The following is a 19392-nucleotide window of genomic DNA, read 5'->3' as shown; positions in this document are numbered from 1 at the left end:
TAATCATTTTGGTTGCTCTTTTCTGGACTCTCTCCAATTTATCCACATCTTTCCTGAAATGTGGTGCCCAGAACTGTACTCCAATACTCCACAGTACTCCAACTGATGCCTGATCAGCACGGAGTAGAGTGGAAGAATTACTCCAGAACCCATCCCTGCGGGACCCCACTTGTTATGCCCTTCCAGCATGACTGTGAACCACTGATAACTACTCTCTGGGAACAATTTTCTACCAGTTATGCACCCACCTTATAGTAGCTCCATCTTGGTTGCATTTCCCTAGTTTGTTTATGAGAAGGTCATGTGAGACAGTATCAAAAGCCTTACTGTAGTCAAGATGTATCACATCTACTGCTTCCCCCCATTCACAAGGCTAGTTACCCTGTCAAAGAAAGCTATCAGGTTGGTTTGACATGATTTGTTCTTGACATATCCATGCTGACTGTTATTTATCACCTTATTATCTTCTAGGTGTTTGCAAATTGATTGCTTAATTATTTGCTCCATTATCTTTCCGGGCAAAGAGTTGGATGGGAGGGGGTGACACCCAGGGAGCTTGTGGTGGGGAATGGAGGAATGCAAGAAGCCACTGGTGTGCAATTCGCTTGGCCTACAAATGCTACAACATGTTCATGTTCTTCTGTCAGGACACTTTTTACATCACCATCACGATTTTACTCCTATCCAAATCTTTTGGGAATTTTCTGCTCCCTGCCTGATTTCTCTGTTACAACGCTTCCAGCCTCAGCTACATTCTTGGTTGCTGAGGGCAGCTGAACTAATATTCTGCCCTCTGGGTACCTCTTAGATGGCCCTTACACCTGAACAGTCATTTTTATTTACACTGGATAACACACAGTGCTTGGTTTCAGAGTAGCAGCTGGGTGAGTCTGTATCCACAAAAAGAAAAGGAGTACCTGTGGCACCTTAGAGACTAACAAATTTATTTGAGCATACGCTTTCGTGAGCTACAGCATCCACGGAATGCATCCGATGAAGTGAGCTGTAGCTCACGAAAGCTTATGCTCAAATAAATTTGTTAGTCTCTAAGGTGCCACAAGTACACAGTGCTTGATTTACGTAAGCAACTAAGTGTGTGACCCTCTTTGTATGTAAGAGAGAGGCCTGGAATAGTGGAGAATCTTTTTCTAAACCCGAATGTATTTGGTCACAATATAATGCAGTATTGCTCACAGCCACCAATCTTGCTATCTGATTTTGAGGGTATTCTTTGGCCTTTGAATCCACTGAACATGTAACCAGAGTTCCTACAGAAAGCTTTACAATAAGATAATAGAATCTGGATTAGTGCCAGTGTGTACCAAGCTGAAGAAATGAGGCTCTTAAGGAGGGGAAAACAAAGAAACCAAACAAACCCTACAGCAATCAGCCTTTAGAAGTAAGTTTGTAACAAACATTCTGTGACACAGCTTTTTATCAACCGAATACCCTTATAGCTAAGACATACAACTTTTACTATTTAAAATGACAATGGATTCACTTGTTAGTTTCTGACAGTTGTTAGTTCTTTGTGTTATGTAATGGAATTTACATTTCTCTGGTTTTTTTCATTGTAGGGATTGATTATAAAACAAGCATTTCCTTGTCACTGCTGTGAAGTTCATGGCATGTGTGACTTGTGAAACACTGAGCCTCAAATTACCATTGCTTCATCTCTCCTAATTGTGCTGTTGTGTCACTGGACCTGTGTACTGGTATAGTTACACCAGCAAAGCCTTCCTTGCTCTCCCTGCTCCGCTTTGCAGGTCTCCTCTTCCATCTTTCCCTTTTCCTCCCCTTCCTCCTACCTCCTCCCCTTTTATGTAGTTCAGTTCTCTTCTTTCTTCTGGTTGGGCCATGACACACATGGATCCTTCCAGCAGGGATTTGTTAAAACGTACACTTAGTGCTGGACCCTTTTTCAGTGCAGTCAGAACAGAGCTTTCAGGTGCAAGTGTTGGAGGATGCTACTGTTGCCGTGGCAGGATGGTTGGACACATTATAGGTACTTTAGTAGCCACCCAGCACAGACATTGGTGCTGCTTCTGGTGCCTGCCTCTTTTTGCCTGCTACTTCTGATACCCCATCTTGGGTTTCTGAGGTGACATCTGCAACTGCATGCTGTTACAGCCTCAGGGCCTCTGCTAAAAACTTATTTTGGAACTAATCCGTTTGTTGAGATAACTTAATTTGGGTATGCTCTAAACTTTGAGCATATTTAAATTTATTCTGTGTACGTTCTGAATGTTTACCATCTTTCTTCCCTTCCAGTGATTCAGTGTTCTCATATGCCCAAGTATTCTGTTCTAGAAATATTGGAAAGGAAGTGACTTTGTACTTTGAACTCCTAATTAATGACAATTGTTAGTAAATGAGTTTTTCTTTAACTGTTTCGAGAAATACAGGAGGGAAAAAAGTTCTTTCAGAAATCTGGTTTCAAGAAGTCTAATTTCTTCTGTAAAAGGTTTATCTAAAATAATAATCTCTATTATAATATTGTTTGTAGTTACATGTCAAATGCCATACAAAACATACTGGTTCAGCCCCTGTATATAGGGTGAAACATCAAAGCTAAAATGACTGGATTTTTAACTTGTACCTGGGCACAGATCTCTCCATTTTAGTCAGTGGAGCAACTGCAGATCTGCTTGGAGAGTCTTCATTTGTTAAATGAAAATCCCAGCAATGTATAATATAGAAAACAACATATAGCATAAAGTCCCAGGATTAAGTATTTTACTATCACTGAGAGTGAAAAAACGTTGTAATGTTTCTGTTAAATACATAGTTTTTGAAAAAAAGAGTGGCCTTATGGCTAAGGCAGTGGTTTAGAACTAAGAAAATAGGAGTTCAGTTCCCAGCTCTGTCAGACACTTGCTGTGTGTAAGCCATTTAATCTTTCTGTGCCTCAATTCCCTCTCTATAAAATGGGGGAAGATAATGCTTTCCATCCCTTATGGGTATTCAGAACATGACATCCATTTATTTGTGTAGGGTACTCAAATACAATAGTGATGGGAGTGCCTGGTAAAATGCCCAGATTTATATACTGGTAAATATACTTGGTAAATACTTTTAAGATTTACAGGTATGAATATGCAAAACTAATGGCAATGTGCTTAGAATCTTTGAAATCTGGACTAATAATTTCAGCAAATCAGTCCATGGTTTTTGGTAATTATGTGCAAGAAATTAATCAGACTTGTCGAACATAAGCAAAAACATAATCCTCTTAATCTTTTTAAAGATTATAGTGTCAGGTGAGACTTCTGATGGCTTGTTTAGTTCTACTGTACTCCTAAATGTAAACAAAATGACAAGAAATTCTGAACTAGATTTGGTACAGGTGCATAAAGTGCACTTGCAATTCTCAGATTACATAAAATACTTTGCTGTATAGTGTATGTACTGTACCATATAGATGCCATGTCTTTCCTGAAAATCCCCTTGCTCTTTTAAAACTTTCTAAAGAGGCCAAGATATTGCAAAATTAAGTACCAAAAAATGTTAGAAAAAAGCTAAGTAAAATCCTTTTTTCCTCCACAGTAAGAAAAATGAAAAACCAACATTGCAGAACAATGAGGTAATTATTTCTTATTTTTTATTTTAAATAATACCAATAAAATATGGTTTATATTTAATTAATCTTCTTCTTCCCAAAATTGAACTTCTTGTATTCTTTCCAAATCTGAGCTATCGTAGTTGTAGCTAAGAGGATGCATAGATTTGTGGTGGTTGGTTTCTTGATTTTGAGTACTGGATTGTGGGGTCTTTTTTTTTAAAGAAGGTACTGAAGCTTCCTTTTGTAAGGGAAAAACACAAAGCATTTTATAAATTTAAGTTTCAAAAGGTACCCATTTTATTTATATCAGGCTTCAATGTCTTCAAATTCTTTAAAGGTTACTTTCCAAAGGAAAAAAAAAATAGCCTTGTGCCTTTTTGCTTTGTCATGGTGTATAATCAAGGCCTGACGGGGTTTGTTTTGTTTTGTTTGTTTGTTTGTCTGTCTGTCTTTCATTAAATGTTCAGGTCTTATGTGCCTGGGACAACTCCATGATCACTAAAGAAGTAGTAGAAGGAGTTTTTTAGCCACTCTAGAATTTTAACATCTATTAAACTTTTATGCTTTATTAACATTTGGCGGAAGGACATCTTACAGATTCAGCATGCCTATCACTTAATAATATGCCAAGGTAGTCTGTTCTAGAACTAGACTAGAAATATTGCATGGAATAACTAAATGAATTGTAAATCAGTCAACCTACAGCAGTGCAAAGCCTTAATGTAAAAGCACATAAACTGTTTTAAATCCTGTTTAAATAAATTTACCTTAAGTTGCTAGATCAGTTTAATTGTATTTTTACAACTTTTTCAACTGTAGATCAGCCCTGATATGTAAAGAAAGTACACGAGTAAAACTGGAATACCAGATTTGGCATTCTTGGTTGTTTTGTTTTGTTTTTTTTAAAAGTGTTTTTTTTTTTAAGGGCGGGTGGACCCTTGTCAGGCTGTTAATGCAGTATTAAGCAGCAGAAGCGCACAAAAAAAAAAAAAAGCGTACATTTTAGATAGTCTTTAACAAATATAAGGTCTGTATATTTGGGACCTTTATCTGTAGAGGCTGAGAGACATGAATTGTTTAGTTCCAAGATCATCTTGTACCCTAAGACAAGATAATTTTTAAAACCTTTCTATATCATTGTTTTTTCACTGTGTAACAGATAATTTAGCTATAGCAAAGGAATGGCTAGAAAGATTCCGGGCCCAGTCTTGCTGAATTGACTACAATGGGAGCAGGGTCCAGCCTCTTTGTTACTATGAATAAATGTTATGACACGAGAAAATGCCTTTGCTCTTGATAGCTAGGGACAGATCTTAGTCTTGTGTACATTAGTGTAAATCTAGTGCAATACCATTGGCTTTGATGAAGTTACTGCAATATCACATCACAGTAACCAAGAGAAGAATCAGGACCATTTTGTGGGATAGAAGCAGATTGTAAAATGCTGACCTTTTTGTATCAAAGTACTTTACAAACATTAAATTAACCAGTGTTACAAGTTTGGCCACGTCTTGTAACAATCACTGCCTATAAACACTGGCATTAGTTGATTGGAATAGTTCATTTGATGTTTAAAATGATCATCACTAATATTTTTTTCCTAATTTTCAGTGTTGAAATTAGTGTAGAATCTGACATTATAATCCTTTTTAAAAAACAAAAGCCTTTTGAAAGTTCAACATTTTCAGGTTTCTTTTTTTAAATAAAATGCACCTTTTTAAGCCAAAATTTGTATGTTTGATTTTTAAAGTACAATATGAAATAAGATGAGTTTTCAAGAGTTGCTAAAAAGTAAATGTCAGTACTAGGCACTTTATGCTGCATAACCAAGGCCTGAAATGTTTTTTCTGCTTGTTTTTAATATTAGAAATTCATTTCCTTTCTAGTCCGGAAAGACTCTCTGTGACTGGAGACCTAGAGAAACTGATATTTTAAGAACAAAGCAAGTGAAAGTTAGGGCAGGGAAGTGATATTTTAGTCACTGTTTGGCTTTTTTATTAACAATGTATTTAATTTCAGTGACTAACACTTTAGTGAGAATGTATGTCTTCAAGATTTTATTCCACCCCTTCAATTAGTATGAGAGCTCATGATAAACATGATCTAGCACATCGTCCACCAAAACCAGAGAAGATGCGGCTTGACATTTATGATACTTCTAAACTGAAAAGTAAGCACACAAAATAAATAAAACAAAAAATAAAAAACAACTTTGGTGAAAAAAGAGCACAAGCCCAATTTTTAAAGAAATACTTTTCAGGGCACCTCTATTTTTTTAATGCGCTGTAATCAGTGTTCCCTTTAATTTTTCTCACCTAGGTGCGGAATGAATTTTGTTACGTGCACCAATATGGAGGTGATGTATTGGTGCACGTAACAAAATTCACGTGGTGGGGGTGGGGTCCAGGGGTTTGGAGTGTGGGAAGGGAGCTCAGGGTTGGGTGCAGGGGATAAGGGCTCTGGCTGAGGGTGTGGGCTCTGGGGTGGGGCCAGGAATGAGGGGCTTGTGTAGGAGGATGGTCCGGGGCTACGGCAGGGAGAGAGGACTCTCTCAGCTCTCTCTCACCGCAGCAGCACCTGGGCCGGGGGCAGGAGAGGCGCCTTTCCCCGCTGTGGCAGTGCTGGGGCTGCAGGATAGGCGCCCCTTCCTCGGCCACAGCAGGTTGGAGGCCAGGCTAGGTTGGGGCCAGGGGAGGGCTGCTGCTCCCCCGTCCGGTCCCTGGGCAGGTTCCCTGAGTGCCTGCATGGCGCTAAATAGACTGGGAACTTAGGTTGTAATAGTTTCCAGAACAATTAAGCAGCATTGCACAAAAAGCAATTTTTTCATATAATTTCTGCAACATAGTCCTAGGCCGGTGTACCCTAGAGAAATTTATCATGCTAAAAAGTGTTTATTGGTTTTGGCCTGTTTGTAATGTGTTCTGCGTCCACAAGTAAATGTTCTCAAACAGTTTAATAAATGTGCTAAATACCATTTGGACTGTACTTGCTTACAGCAGGGCTGAATACAATGCGTGAACCATTGTCAGTGATAGTATGGACACAGGCTACCTGAAGTTAAAGTAACCCTCTTAATACTTCAGTGCACAGCTATTTTTTTGAAATCTCCAGAATGTCCTGTTTCTGGAAACTGTGTTGGGAACTGTGGGATGGGTATCCAGAACAGGTTGCAAGTGGAACAGTTTAGATCCATGCTAGTGTGGATGTGATGCAAACCTGCAAGAGCTGTTATAGACACAACAAACTGTATGCCATGAGTTCAGTTATAAACTGTTGAATTCTAGAGAGCAGAGAAGGCTTGAGAGTTTGGTCAAGCCAGTGGTCCAGTGTTCATTGCTAGAATTTCTTGTGGCCTGATCTGTTGTCTGTCCACTGCCTTTGTAAGCCATGATCCTGCAAACATTTGAGTGCATGTTTAAATTTATGCACCACAGTACCCCCATTGACTTCAGTGGGATATCTTGCATATAAGAGTGTGCAGAATCGGGGCCTTACTGTTCCTATATTTGCTTGATTTTTAGATAGATTTGCTGCTAATTTAAATTTACCAAAGGTAATTGAAGCAGATATTTATGAAGTCGTTGGGAGGTGAACTATCTCCACTTCAACAGGTTAATCATTAATATTTGGAGGATTTTCTTGCCATGTTGTATTAGGAGGAGAACATCACCAGACAGACATTTAAATTGATTTATTTAACTAAAACAACATTATGTATTCTGGATTTTTTTCTTCAAAAGCAAACATATAATATTTTAACAAAACAAACATGAATTTTTTGAATTTAGTTAAACATTCAAGTTTTTTAAAATCAGGTTTGGTTTTGTTAAAATTGTTTTTAACTAAAATAGTTAAATGAAATTTTTCAAAAAAACAAAAATTAAACTACGTCAGCCAGGTCAACATGAGAAACATAAAATATTGGCTTCTGCAGCTAACTTAGTTGTCTTCACCTTCATTTTCCTGTTTGTTCATAATCTGGAAAAGAAAAACAAGCTTTCCTGCATTTTCAGGTCCCAAACGCTTTCTCAATTTGGAATGAATTAGTCCAAAAGCAAATATTCTTTCTACACAGGCAGAAGAAACTACTGCTGTTAAAAGTGAGATTATCACTTCAACAGTCTCTGAATCCAAGTGCTTAAATGACTTCCACTGGTGTGACTTTCTTTAAAACATCATCAGCAAACATATATTTCTTGTATGGTTCCCCCTTAGCTCTGAAGTTTACTATAGTTGCCATTGTGGAGGGATGATTGCTGGATGTCCATGTCATAGCCAACTCCTCTTCTTCAGCAGTTAAGGTTTGATCATGGTACCGAGTACTGACAATATTTGCAAGAAAACTATCTGAAGATAGTGCTTGTCCCATTCGTTTTTTTTAATGCTTGTAATTTAACTCTGTCATTGCATATTTCTCTTTTTAAGATCTCACTCAGTTCTTTCCAAATTTCAACAGCATCAGCAATAAAACAGCTATTTCCCTGCATTTTGTTCAACGCTACAGAAATAGGCTTCAGCATGTGAGGGAACTTTGGCCATCTATTTTTTCACAATTTTGTTCATGAACTGTCATCTGAGTAGGCCAGTTCTTGATACAGTGCTCAGAACAGTCCACTACTAAGTTCCGTTGCATGTCTTGTGGGAGAGTTAGCTTGGTTCCTCCCACTTTTTTCAGAGCAGCTGCTGCAAAGTGATTGTTACGGAAGTATTTTGCAATTTCAACAATAGCCTTTACTTCTGGAACACTGAAGTCTTTGGTTAGGAGGTGCATCAAATGAGCACTGCAACCGTATGTTATTAGCTTGGGACTCTCTTCTAAATAATTTCTTCTCATCTTGGATACATTTGCAGTATTGTCTGTGACCAAGCTGTGTACTAGACATTTGAATTTTTTTCACAGTTTGTTATAGCTTTTACTGCTACTTCTTGTAAGTATTCTGCTGTGTGTTCATTTTCTGATGTATCAATTGTTTCTGTAAAGAAGACATTCCCTTCTTCTGTTGTCACACAAGCACATACAACAGGATCAGTGTGGACATTGCTCCACTCATCAAGACTCAGGTTAACAGTTTTACCCTCTAGACCTTTTGCACACTGCTCAATTTCTCTTTCATACACTTTATCCAGCAATTTGCCTGCGACATCTGTTCTGTTGGGTGGACTGTATCCTCGTCTTAATGACTGTACCATATTAATGAAGTGTGGGTTCTCAGTCATCCGGAAAGGAGAGTTTGCTGCATAAACAAACAGGGCAATTTTTTCACCAGTTACCTATTTTTCCTGCCTTTGTAGGTTTTTCATTCTAGTGAGAGAATGATATGGTAGATCTCAAATCAATGAAGGCTACACTCAGAAAGACCTCAAGATTTCTAGAATGTGCTGCTCAAACAGTTACACTTTTGTTTCCGCTGCCTGTCCCTTCCTTCTCACATTTATCTCCAGACTTCTTGTTCAGATCTGTTCTGCCCCCAACAGTCTTCTATTCATTGAACTTTTTGAAACTTTGCACTGTTAGAGAGAGGTAAGGGATTGACTGTGTACACAAATTTTCAGAGGGACGAAAGGGTTGAGGTCTGTTATTTCTCACCTCTATAATTTATTTATTTTAAAACATTTTTGCTGTTAACAACATGTTATCTCTGGAGACACAAATCCACAGTTTGAGAACTGCAAAACTAAGCATGGTATCTTATGGTATCTTCAAGACTGAGCACTGAGTTTCATTGGGTAGATAAAAAGATTAACCTAAATAATCTATACAGATGCCCCTGGAATCCCATAAAATTGGGTCCCTAATCCATGAACTATTGGAACTCATTTACAAAACTTTTCTTAAACATTACATGAATATATTCTCATACTATAGAATTAGAATTTATAATCCCTATTCTATAAGGAGATATTTTTGAGCTATAACGTATCTTAATTAAAACTATCCTTAGACAGGTTTTTTCCTCAAAGGATTTTATCAAAAAAATCTGGTTTAAATTAAAAAAATGCGATTTTTTTTTACTTTTTAAAAAAAATCATTGATTTTTATCCACCCTGGACAAACCTAATTTTTACTCAGTTCTGATGAGTCTTAAAATGAGCCTTTTGTCAGTATCTCTTGGTCTATATCATCTGTTTTAAGGTAACTTAAAATATAGGTAAACTGATCTGATGCTAACGGAGCCCAGTGTGGAAGATTACCGTAGATACTCAATCATAAGCCGGTTCATATATAAGCCGACACCTCCCCCCTCCCCCAAGATGGATAAGTAAAAATGGAAAATTTTTATGACCCATTCATAAGACGACCCTATAATTCCGGGGTCGGCAAACTTTTTGGCTCCCAGGCCATCAGGATATGCCGTTGGTGGGCCGAGATGGTTTGTTTACCTCGAGCATCTGTAGGCACAGAGGTAAACCTAAGTAAACAAAGTATCCTAGCACGCCAGCTGCTTACCCTGACGGGCCAGGACAGCAACTGGTGGGGAAATTTTTTGGGGGGGAGAAGCTGGGGGTCAGGGGAGTAACCCCTGTGATAACCCCCCACATGACCCCACCCCTAGCCCAGGACCCCCCCACTCTCCCCATCCCATCCCTTCCCACCTTATCTGGGGAGGGCCAGGAGAGGATGTGTCTGGCCTGGCTGGAGCTGCTCCAGCAGGCTGGGCAGCGCTGCTGCAGCCTGCTCCGGTGGGCCAGACCGGGCAGTGCGGCTGCAGCATGTTCCCTGTGGGCTGGGCGGCACGGCTGCAGCCTGCTCTGGTGGGCGGGGCCGAGTGGCACGGCTGCAGCCTGCCAACCCCGGAGCTGAAGCTGCTTTTGGAGGCTGGGGGGAAAGCAGAGTGGCCAGAAGCGGCGAGACTCTGGCCCCACCTCTTCCCTTCTGGCTCTGCTGGCTGTGCTGCCTATCGTTGCTCCCTTTGTTGGGTGGAGGGGCTGTGTCCCACCTCTCCCTCTCTATACCCGTTCATAAGCCAACCCCCTTCTCTGATGCTTCCCTTTTTTACTAAAAAAATTTGGCTTATGAGCGAGTATATACTGGTCTGCATTGCTTGTATCTATCTAGTTTAGTTTTTTATAACTCTTAATGTAACTAAGTATTGAACTACAGTTTTATAAATCATGGCATGTAATTAAGGTGTGTTGTAACATACTTTAATTACAGAGAAATGTCAAGTTACCGCACAAGGCAACTTGTTCCTAATGTGGATACGACCTTTTCCCTATCTGCTTGTTGTAACAATTTAACTGAACACAAAAGACCTAAATTTTCTTGTCTCATGTTGTCCATGCTATGCAGAAAGAAGGGAAAAAAGAGCGAGCAGTCGTGGACAGAGTGTTCGTTGCAAGAATATGTCGAATCCTGAAAATAATGGTCCCTAGAACATTTTGTAAAGAGGTAAGCATTGCCATCCAGTTACAAATAAAAATGATCAAACTTCTTAGTCATGTAGCTTTTTTTTGTAATCATAGCTCTGAAAACATAAATACATTGTTCTCTTACTTGTACTAGACTAGAAAAATAGCATGTCACTAGTGGCACATTAAAAAACATTATTTTTGGTTAAATTTTAGAAATTGAAGTTCACAAGTAGATAATTTTGAAATTAAATAGTTATCTAGTCTGACTGTTATAACATAGGCCATGGAACTTTGCTTAGTAATTCCTGAATTGAGCCCAGTAACTTGTGGTTGAGCTGTAGAGTATCTTTTAGAAGGACAGCTAGTGCTGATTTACTATATATGATGGAGAATTGATTACCTTTCTTGGCAATTTCTTCCAGAGGTTAATAACCATCACTGTGAATCGTGATTTAGCTTTTGGGGGCCAAGTTCCGCCTACTAGAGAGCCATTTTGGCCAAAATCAATGAAGGTCTTCCTAGGAAAACTGCTCAGACTGCAGTTTTTTGCAAGATAAAATTCTTTGCTGTATGCACCAACCGGGGGTCTCCATATACCAAACTTGTATATTCTGTAAGCATCTGAAGATATTTTTGGAATGGAAGAATCAGTTGAACTCTGAACGAAAGTTCTGATGTACAGGCATTAGAGGCTCATTACAGATTGCATTGTTTGGCTTTCTAGGCTGAAAAGTTGCCCCTAAATGCTTAAATTTGGTACATAAGCTTGTTCCTTGACATGTCTATGCTTTCTCTCCATTTGTTAGAATACTTGTGTCATGTGTGGTGTACAGTTTTCAGTGGGTTATATGTAAGGCTCTGTGGATTCCGTCACCTACATGACTTCTGCAGCAGCCCAGTGTGGCTGTTCTAGGAGCCCCCTGCGCAGCTCGGACAGCCCATGGGCCAGTGGCTGCTGCTGGGGCAGTCTCGGGCCCCCAGCAGTAGGAGTTTGGGTGTGGGGGGGCTCAGGGCTGGGGATTGGAGTGCAGGTCAGTGCTTACCTGGGGGGGGAATCCCTGGAACGGTGACAGGAACTCCCCTCCCTCAGCTCCTAGCTCCGCCCGCAGGCACTGCCCCTGCAGCTCCCATTGGCCATGGCTTCCAGCGAATGGGAGCTGCAGAACTCGGGCTTGGGGCACAACGGAGGCAGCAAGTGGAGCTAGGAGCTGGGGTTGCCGTTTTTCCCAGGATCTGGGTAGGAAACCTTCAGCACCTGCGGCGCCACCCTGGGTTGCACCCCCCCCGAGCACCTGCAGCCCTTCCCCGGGCCGCGTCCCCCTCCTCAGCATCCACAACGCCCCCCGGGCCGCGTCCCCCTCTCCAGCACCTGTGCCTCCCCCAAGCACCCATGTTGCCCCCCCTCCCCCATACTCAGGCCTCCCCTGAGCCACCCTTCCCCCCAGTTTTAGTCAGGGGTATACAGTAAAAGTCACGGACAGGTCACGGACCATGAATTTTGGTTAACTGTCCATGACTTTTACTAAAAATACCTGTGACTAAAACATAGCTGTAGGTATATGTAATAAACCATAGCAGCTTTTAGAATGCAGAAAAGTAACCTCTTCTACAAAAGAGATCTTCCTGATAACAAGTGTAGTAATGGACTTTTGTTGTAGAAAACATTACATATTAGAATCTGTCCTATAAAGTAAGCAAAGTGTTTCCCTTAAAAAGGAGTGGAAGATTTCTACTTTCCTGATAATTTTCCATTAGGTAAACTTTTAATTTTTGTGTTGTCATTACTAAACATTAATTATTTGCTTTGCTTGTTTTGTATTAGACAGGTTATTTGGTACTTATTGCTGTTATGCTGATAGTGCGCACATATTGTGATATTTGGATGATTCAAAATGGAACAGTCATTGAAAGGTACCTGTAAATTATTTAAGTAGCTGCTTCTAAATATTGTCTTGTTTCTCATGTGAAATGATATTGTGATGATAGTGGAAGATAGGTTCTGTGATAGATATGAAATGTCTAAGCCAAATAACATGAAATGACATGATATATGAACATCTGCAACACTGATTAAATGGTGATATTTTAAAAAGAAAAACATAAAACTACAAATGTAGGACTGGAAGGGACCTTGAGAGGTCATCTAGTCCAGCCCCCCTGTGCTGAGGCAGGGCAAGGACACCTAGACAGGTGTTTGTCTAATCTTTCCTTCAGAGCCTCCAGCTAGGGTGATTCCAATCTGTCTTGGAAGCCTAGTCCAGTGCTTAGGTATCATTACAGTTAGAAAATTTTTCCTAATATTTAACCTAAGGCCATGTTTCCGCTACCACTTATGTCGGCAAAATTTATGTTGCTCAGGGGTGTGACATAGCTACCACCGCTCATTTAGGTGGGTTTATGATGTCGACTGGAGTGCTCTCTCCCGTTGGCATAGAGCGGCTATATGAGGGGGCCTTTTAGGGAGCTGGAGCAAAAATTGGGGATCGGTCCTGCTTTGAGCAGAGGGTTGGACTAGATGACCTCCTGAGGTCCCTTCCAACCCTGATAGTCTGTCTGATAGTCTGAGCAATCTTACACTGGCGCAGCTGCATCGGTACAGCTGCACCGCTGTAAATTCGCTAGTGTAGACATGTAGTGTAGGCCTAAACCTCCCTTGTTGCAAATTAAGCTGAATACTTCTTGTCCTACCTTCAGTCGATGTGGAGAATAATTGATCACCATCCTCTTTATAACAGCTCTTAACATATTTGAAGACTGGTAGGTCCCCCCCCCCGGTCGTCTTTTCTCAAGTAAACATGTCCCCTTTTTTTTAACCTTTCCTCATAAGTCAGGTTTTTCTAAACCTCTTATCATTTTTATTGCTCTCCTCTGGACACTCTCACTTTCCTTAAGGATGGTACCCAGAGTTGGACTCAGTACTCCAATTGAGGCCTCACCAGCACTGAATAGAATGGGACAATTACTTGATGTGTCTTACATACAACTCTGTTAATACATCCCAGAGTATTAGCCTTTTCTGAAACTGCATCACATTGTTCTCACTCATTCAACTTGTGATCCACTGCAGCCCCGAGATCCTTTTTCAGCAGTACTATCGCCTAGCCTGTTATTCCTAATTTTGTAGTTGTGCTTTTTATTTTTTTTCTTCCTCGGTGTAATACTTCACACTTGTCTTTATTGAATTTCATCTTGTTGGTTTCAGACCAGTTCTCCAATTTGTCAAAGTCGTTTTAATTTCTAATCCAGTCTAGTCTTCTAAAGTTCTAGGAACCCCTCCCTGCTTTTGCCACTAATTTTGTAAGCATACTCTCCACTCAGTTATCCAAGAAATTGATAAAAATATTGAATAGTATTAGACGCAGCACAGACCGTGTTGGACTCCCACTGTATATGCCTCCCCCCCCCCCCCTTTAACTTGTGGGGTGGAAAGAGGATTTGATTTTTTTTTAAAATCTGAGTTACATGATTCTAAAGTGGGATGCATTTTTTTAAATTGAAGTTAGCTCTTTCATACTGTAGATATTATCAGTCATTCTTTCTTGTTTCGTGGATATTGGTGTCTCTGAGGGCACTATCAGCTCATGAGATAGAAATGAATTGTCCCTACAGAGAGCAATCCAGAATGCACGACTGTTGCAGTGTTCCCTATAGTAGATGGAAAAGTCAATTTTCCCATTGCAGTTGTGCAGTAATGTATTTTACGGTGCTTTTGACCTGTGTAATTATGCAGTCATTAAAGCAACATTATTTTCTATGTTCTCCACGACCACTGAAGGCAGGACAAGAAGTAATGGGCTTAACATGCAGCAAGGAAGATTTAGGTTAGATATTAGGAAAAACTTTCTAACTATAAGCATAGTTAAGCTCTGAAATAGGCTTCCAAGGGAGTCATGGAATCCCCATCATTGGCGGTTCTAAAGAAAAGGTTGAACACACACCTGTCAGAGATGGTCTAGGTTTACTTGGTCCTGCCTCATTGCAGGAGGCTAGACTTGAGAACTTCTTGTGGTCCCTTCCAGCCTTACGTTTCTATGGTTCTATAATCAGAAATATATATATATATATATATATATATATATATATATATATATATATAGTTGTTGAATTATGTACAATTTTATTTTTCTTGCAGTGCAATCGTAAGTAAGAAATTCTTTTTACATTTATAGCTTCAATCCCACTTGGTAAATAGTTGTTGAAAATAGTAGCATGCACATGCTCTACTGATGCTAAATATTTCATAACTGATGCAGTACTGATGCAATTTGCTTTTCATCTCAAAGAAGTTTTTGCCATAATAGATTTATTTTGAACAATTTCAGCTAATTTTTAAAAAAAACTCCATTGCTCCTATGTTTTCATATTTGTTTTTGCTTCAAAATATGTGTTTACTGTGGTATTTAAATTAAATGGTGGTGTTGATTCTTCCTTCTTGCCTGCCATCTCTCTAAAAATAAAAATCTATACTTAGTCTTTCTCAACAAACAGAGGAAGAAAAATAAATCTTGATTCTAAATGTAGGCTAACTGCTTGCCTAAAAATAAATTTACAATTCCTCACCCACCCATTTTAATGGATTGACAGATGGTCCTACTCAGTCTCTTTACACCATGTTCTGATATGGTTGCAAGTACTCGTTCTCTTTTCCTGTCCATTTGTTTTCTCACATCTCATCTTCTCTGTTGTGTTTTTCTTTGTTTCTCTTCTGTGTATTCTCCCCCCCTCCTTTCTTATTCCTCTTTTTCTTTTACATATTTTGCTAACTTTTTCCACTTTGCACCTTCCTTTCTCCTCCTCCCCCCCCCCCCCCCGAAGGCTGTATGCTGCCGGGGTGAGTAGTGTCCATTTGTTACCCAAGGTTACTAAGTGCCATGGGAGCAGGGAAGAGTATATGTGAGCTCCTCCTGTAGCCTCTAATGTTAGTGAGCCACCTTCCACTTTACCTGACGTTGTTGTTGATACAACATTTGGTACTGCAGTTTTCCACAGTGATCCTTTCTTATACCCTGTTACCTCTGCCCTCCTGAACTATTCAGGATCACCCATCTGCCCTCCCTGGTGGGTGGGTGTGTGTGTGTAGTACTTGCTTTCTCTCACAACTAATATGTAGCATGTGGTGGTTTGCAGTGCTATCATTGGTCGCAGCAGAAAAGATTTCAAGAGGTACTTGTTCAACTTCATCGCTGCCATGCCTGCTGTAAGTGCTTTTTTTTTTTTTTTTTGTTAAAAGCGATTTAAAATATAAATTCAGAAATCATGAAGAGATTCCAAATGAATTTCTCAGAACTTTTAAAAGTAAACTGTTTTTAGAATGGGTGGTTTGATTTCACTTTCTGGTTGTAAGAAGTAGGGAAATATTTGAGTGCAGGTTTCTCTATTGGCTGCCTATTGATTCAGCAGAATTGTCTTGCCCTTAATTAATCTTTTAGACTGCTAGGTTTGTCTGTTGGAATTGATGAGTAATTTAAAATCCCTGTTGCCAATTGATGACAATAAGTTGTCAAGGTTTGTGATCAGGTAACTACTGGTACTTAAATAATTTAGTTTTTGTTTTTCAAGCAGATTCAAAATAAAGGTAAGATTTTTCACATTAACCATCTTTCAAAACACATAATGTTTTTAACATTCAGGGTTTTTTTTAAGTGACTTACAGCCTGTTCATATCTCCTAGGAATGCTAAAACAAATTGTTCTGGAAATAAACCCAGCACATTAAGGGGAATGATTCTCCCTAATTAAAGAAAAATGCAACCAAATTTTAAAATAGGCCAGAAAACAAGCTGATACAATTTTAAAGGTAGGGTGTGGGGCTGAGATGGTAAATACATTCTAAAACTGCTTATGAGAGTTAAATGTTTGGTTGTAACAATAAGACCAGTTTTAACTTTTATCAGTACTATAGTATGTATTGTTAGTACTCATTTGATGATCCAAAGCTTTTTAAAATTGAAATAGAAATATAGGCCATGATACCTGCAAATAATTATGCACTTGCTTGACTTTAAGTACGTGAATGGTGTCATTGGCTTAAATGAGACTACTTTGGTGTTTAGACATTTGCAAGATCTGGGTCTTACTTAATTTAAATCAATTTGTGTACAAAGTCTGACTAGGTAAAATTGTGTTTTGAACTTTTACCAATGTAAGCAAGCAATTTGCATGATATATTTAATCCAACTGTTTTTGGTTTGTTTGTCTTAACTTGTATTACTATTATTTATTCCTAGATCTCCCTGGTAAATAACTTTTTGAAGTATGGGCTAAATGAACTTAAGCTTTGCTTCCGAGTAAGACTCACAAAATACCTCTATGAGGAATATTTACAGTAAGTCATAACTTTTTTAATGCTTAAAATATTAAAAGTGCGGTGTAATGTATCAACTGTAAAATAAATCCAAGTAAATATCAAATAAGAGATGGGATAGTTTGTGGAGTTTATAAATGTTCTGAAGTGGCTTTCAGCTACTCATTTAATACTACTTGAATCATTGATTCATTTTAGGTAAAACATAGCAAGTTTCTCAATCATTGTTTTGTTGATGTTTTAGGGCTTATACGTATTACAAAATGGGAAATCTGGACAACAGAATAGCTAATCCAGATCAACTGCTCACACAGGATGTGGAAAAATTCTGTAACAGTGTAGTGGACCTGTACTCAAATCTTAGTAAGGTGAGTTCCTTTAATAAAACTTTAATCTTTTATTAATAGTTGTCATTTGGAATCATTAAACACTGTGCAAACATTTACAAGTGTCAAGGAATACAAATAGCATTGAATAAATGTATGGGTGATAAATCTTGTCAGTTTAGGAAGATCACTTTCATTTATGAATTATTGTATAGGATTGAGTCCACTTTATATCTAGTGAGTTCATTTCAGTCAGAGTTATGTGAGGGAAATATTTTTCCTTACACAATGGTCTTTTTCCTTATTTGTGATTTTTTTTTTTTCCCCCTTCCATGCTCCTTCCACAAACAGTAATTTTTTCCTTTTGGTTTTCTTTTAATATTCACCATTTTGAGAAGGTTGTGAGAGCACAGTCTTTTGTCAATTATTTAGTTTTCAAGGGAAAGAAAATTCTCATTCTTATTTGTCTTTTCTCTTTGATTTTAATATGTGAGTGGTTTGTGTTTCAGTGGTGGGGAAGGGTGAAATGAATAAAGAAATGCCCTCTTTACTTAATGGTTTCAGGTGTGTTTCCTAACTTTGGAGCAGGGAAGCAAAAGTGCCTATCCTGAAGGCAGTTTTGTAATTTAGTGGAGGAGTTTTTTTTTTATCGAAGTGTTCAGAAGTTGGCTCTATGTACAGAAATAATTGGGTGGGTAAGTGAGCAGAGCTAGCAGGTTTAAAAATACTTATTAGGATGACTTTCTGTCTTTGAAATTACTCCTGCATGAAAGTTTGGTTGGACAATGCTAGATTTGTTGTGAATATAAACCTAATGCTTCACAATTTTATAATAGTGGTATCTAGTCGGGCATGTTTCATTGAGACCTGGTTGGATGAAGCAAGAGACTTTCACAAAATTGAAGATCAACAGAAAAATGTCTTTGAAACAGATATTTATCTTTAAAGGAACCAGTTTAATTTTATAGAAGAATATTCCCTTGCAGTATTTCAGTCCAAATATTAGAAAATGACTATAGATTAAAATGAAATATTCTTGTATATGGAATAGGTCATACAATAGGTCAGTGGTCTCCAACCTTTTTATACCCAAGATCACTTTTTGAATTTAAGGGTAATCCAGGATCTACCCAGTCCCTTCCCCGAAGCCGCCTGCCCCTAACACCCACCCCCGTCACTCACTCTCCCCTACCCTCACTCACTTTCACTGAGCTGGGGCAAGGGGTTGGGGTTCAGGAAGTGGTGTGGACTCTGGGTTGGGGCTGAGGGGTTCACAGTGTGGGAGGGGGCTCCGGGCTGAGCCTGGGGCAGGGGGTTGGGGTGCAAGCTCTGGGAGGAAGTTAGGGTGGAGGAGGGGGCTCTGGGCTTTAGCAGAGTGTTGGGGTGCAGGAGGGGATGCGGGGTGCTGGCTCTGAGAGGGTGGTTAGGGCTGGGGTTGGGGTGCAGGAGGGGGTTTGGGGTGTCAGCTCTGAGGGGGGGGAAGGGCTGCAGAGCCGCGCTGGCCACTTCCGGGAGTGGCGTGGGGCCGGAGCAGGCAGGGATTCTGCCACTGTGGCAGCCCCGTTGCACTGTCGGAGATCATGTTCGACTGGGAGAGTCTCTAGGATCGACCGGTTGGTGACCACTGCAGTCGGTGTTCATTGCGCTCTATTTTTTTATAGTCAAATACAAACACAGCCTTTGTCCTATGACATTTACCAAACTGAGTAAGATATGCAAAGTAAACAAAAGATGTTGAAAAGATTTTGAAAACTGTTTCATGAGTGGTACTGGTAACAAAACTAAAACTATTAGATATGTTTTCTTTTGTAAGAAAGAAGGAGAGTCACATAATTGATATATCTCTTC

The 19392-nt window shown here is 39.4% G+C and overlaps 1 protein-coding gene across 4 annotated transcripts in view; it reads left to right on the top strand.

Moving 5' to 3' along the window:
• The window catches only part of ABCD3 (ATP binding cassette subfamily D member 3), a 65120-nt gene that overhangs the window by 22936 nt on the left and 22792 nt on the right, over window positions 1-19392 (top strand). For 3 of the 4 annotated variants that reach the window (XM_048862183.2, XM_048862182.2, XM_048862184.2), the window contains exons 2-7: window positions 3547-3583; window positions 10854-10952; window positions 12738-12826; window positions 16043-16112; window positions 17142-17239; window positions 17463-17586. In XM_048862183.2, the coding sequence (XP_048718140.1) occupies window positions 3547-3583; window positions 10854-10952; window positions 12738-12826; window positions 16043-16112; window positions 17142-17239; window positions 17463-17586 (517 nt within the window). The remainder of the gene's footprint in view (window positions 1-3546; window positions 3584-10853; window positions 10953-12737; window positions 12827-16042; window positions 16113-17141; window positions 17240-17462; window positions 17587-19392) is intronic. The other variant, XM_048862185.2, reaches the window with a different exon arrangement.

Source organism: Caretta caretta, chromosome 8 (genome assembly GCF_965140235.1).
Source record: "Caretta caretta isolate rCarCar2 chromosome 8, rCarCar1.hap1, whole genome shotgun sequence".
Classification (NCBI taxonomy): Eukaryota; Metazoa; Chordata; order Testudines; family Cheloniidae; genus Caretta; species Caretta caretta.
The sequence above is the reverse complement of the archived record's forward strand: the minus strand, read 5'-3'. Positions and strand labels throughout refer to the sequence as shown.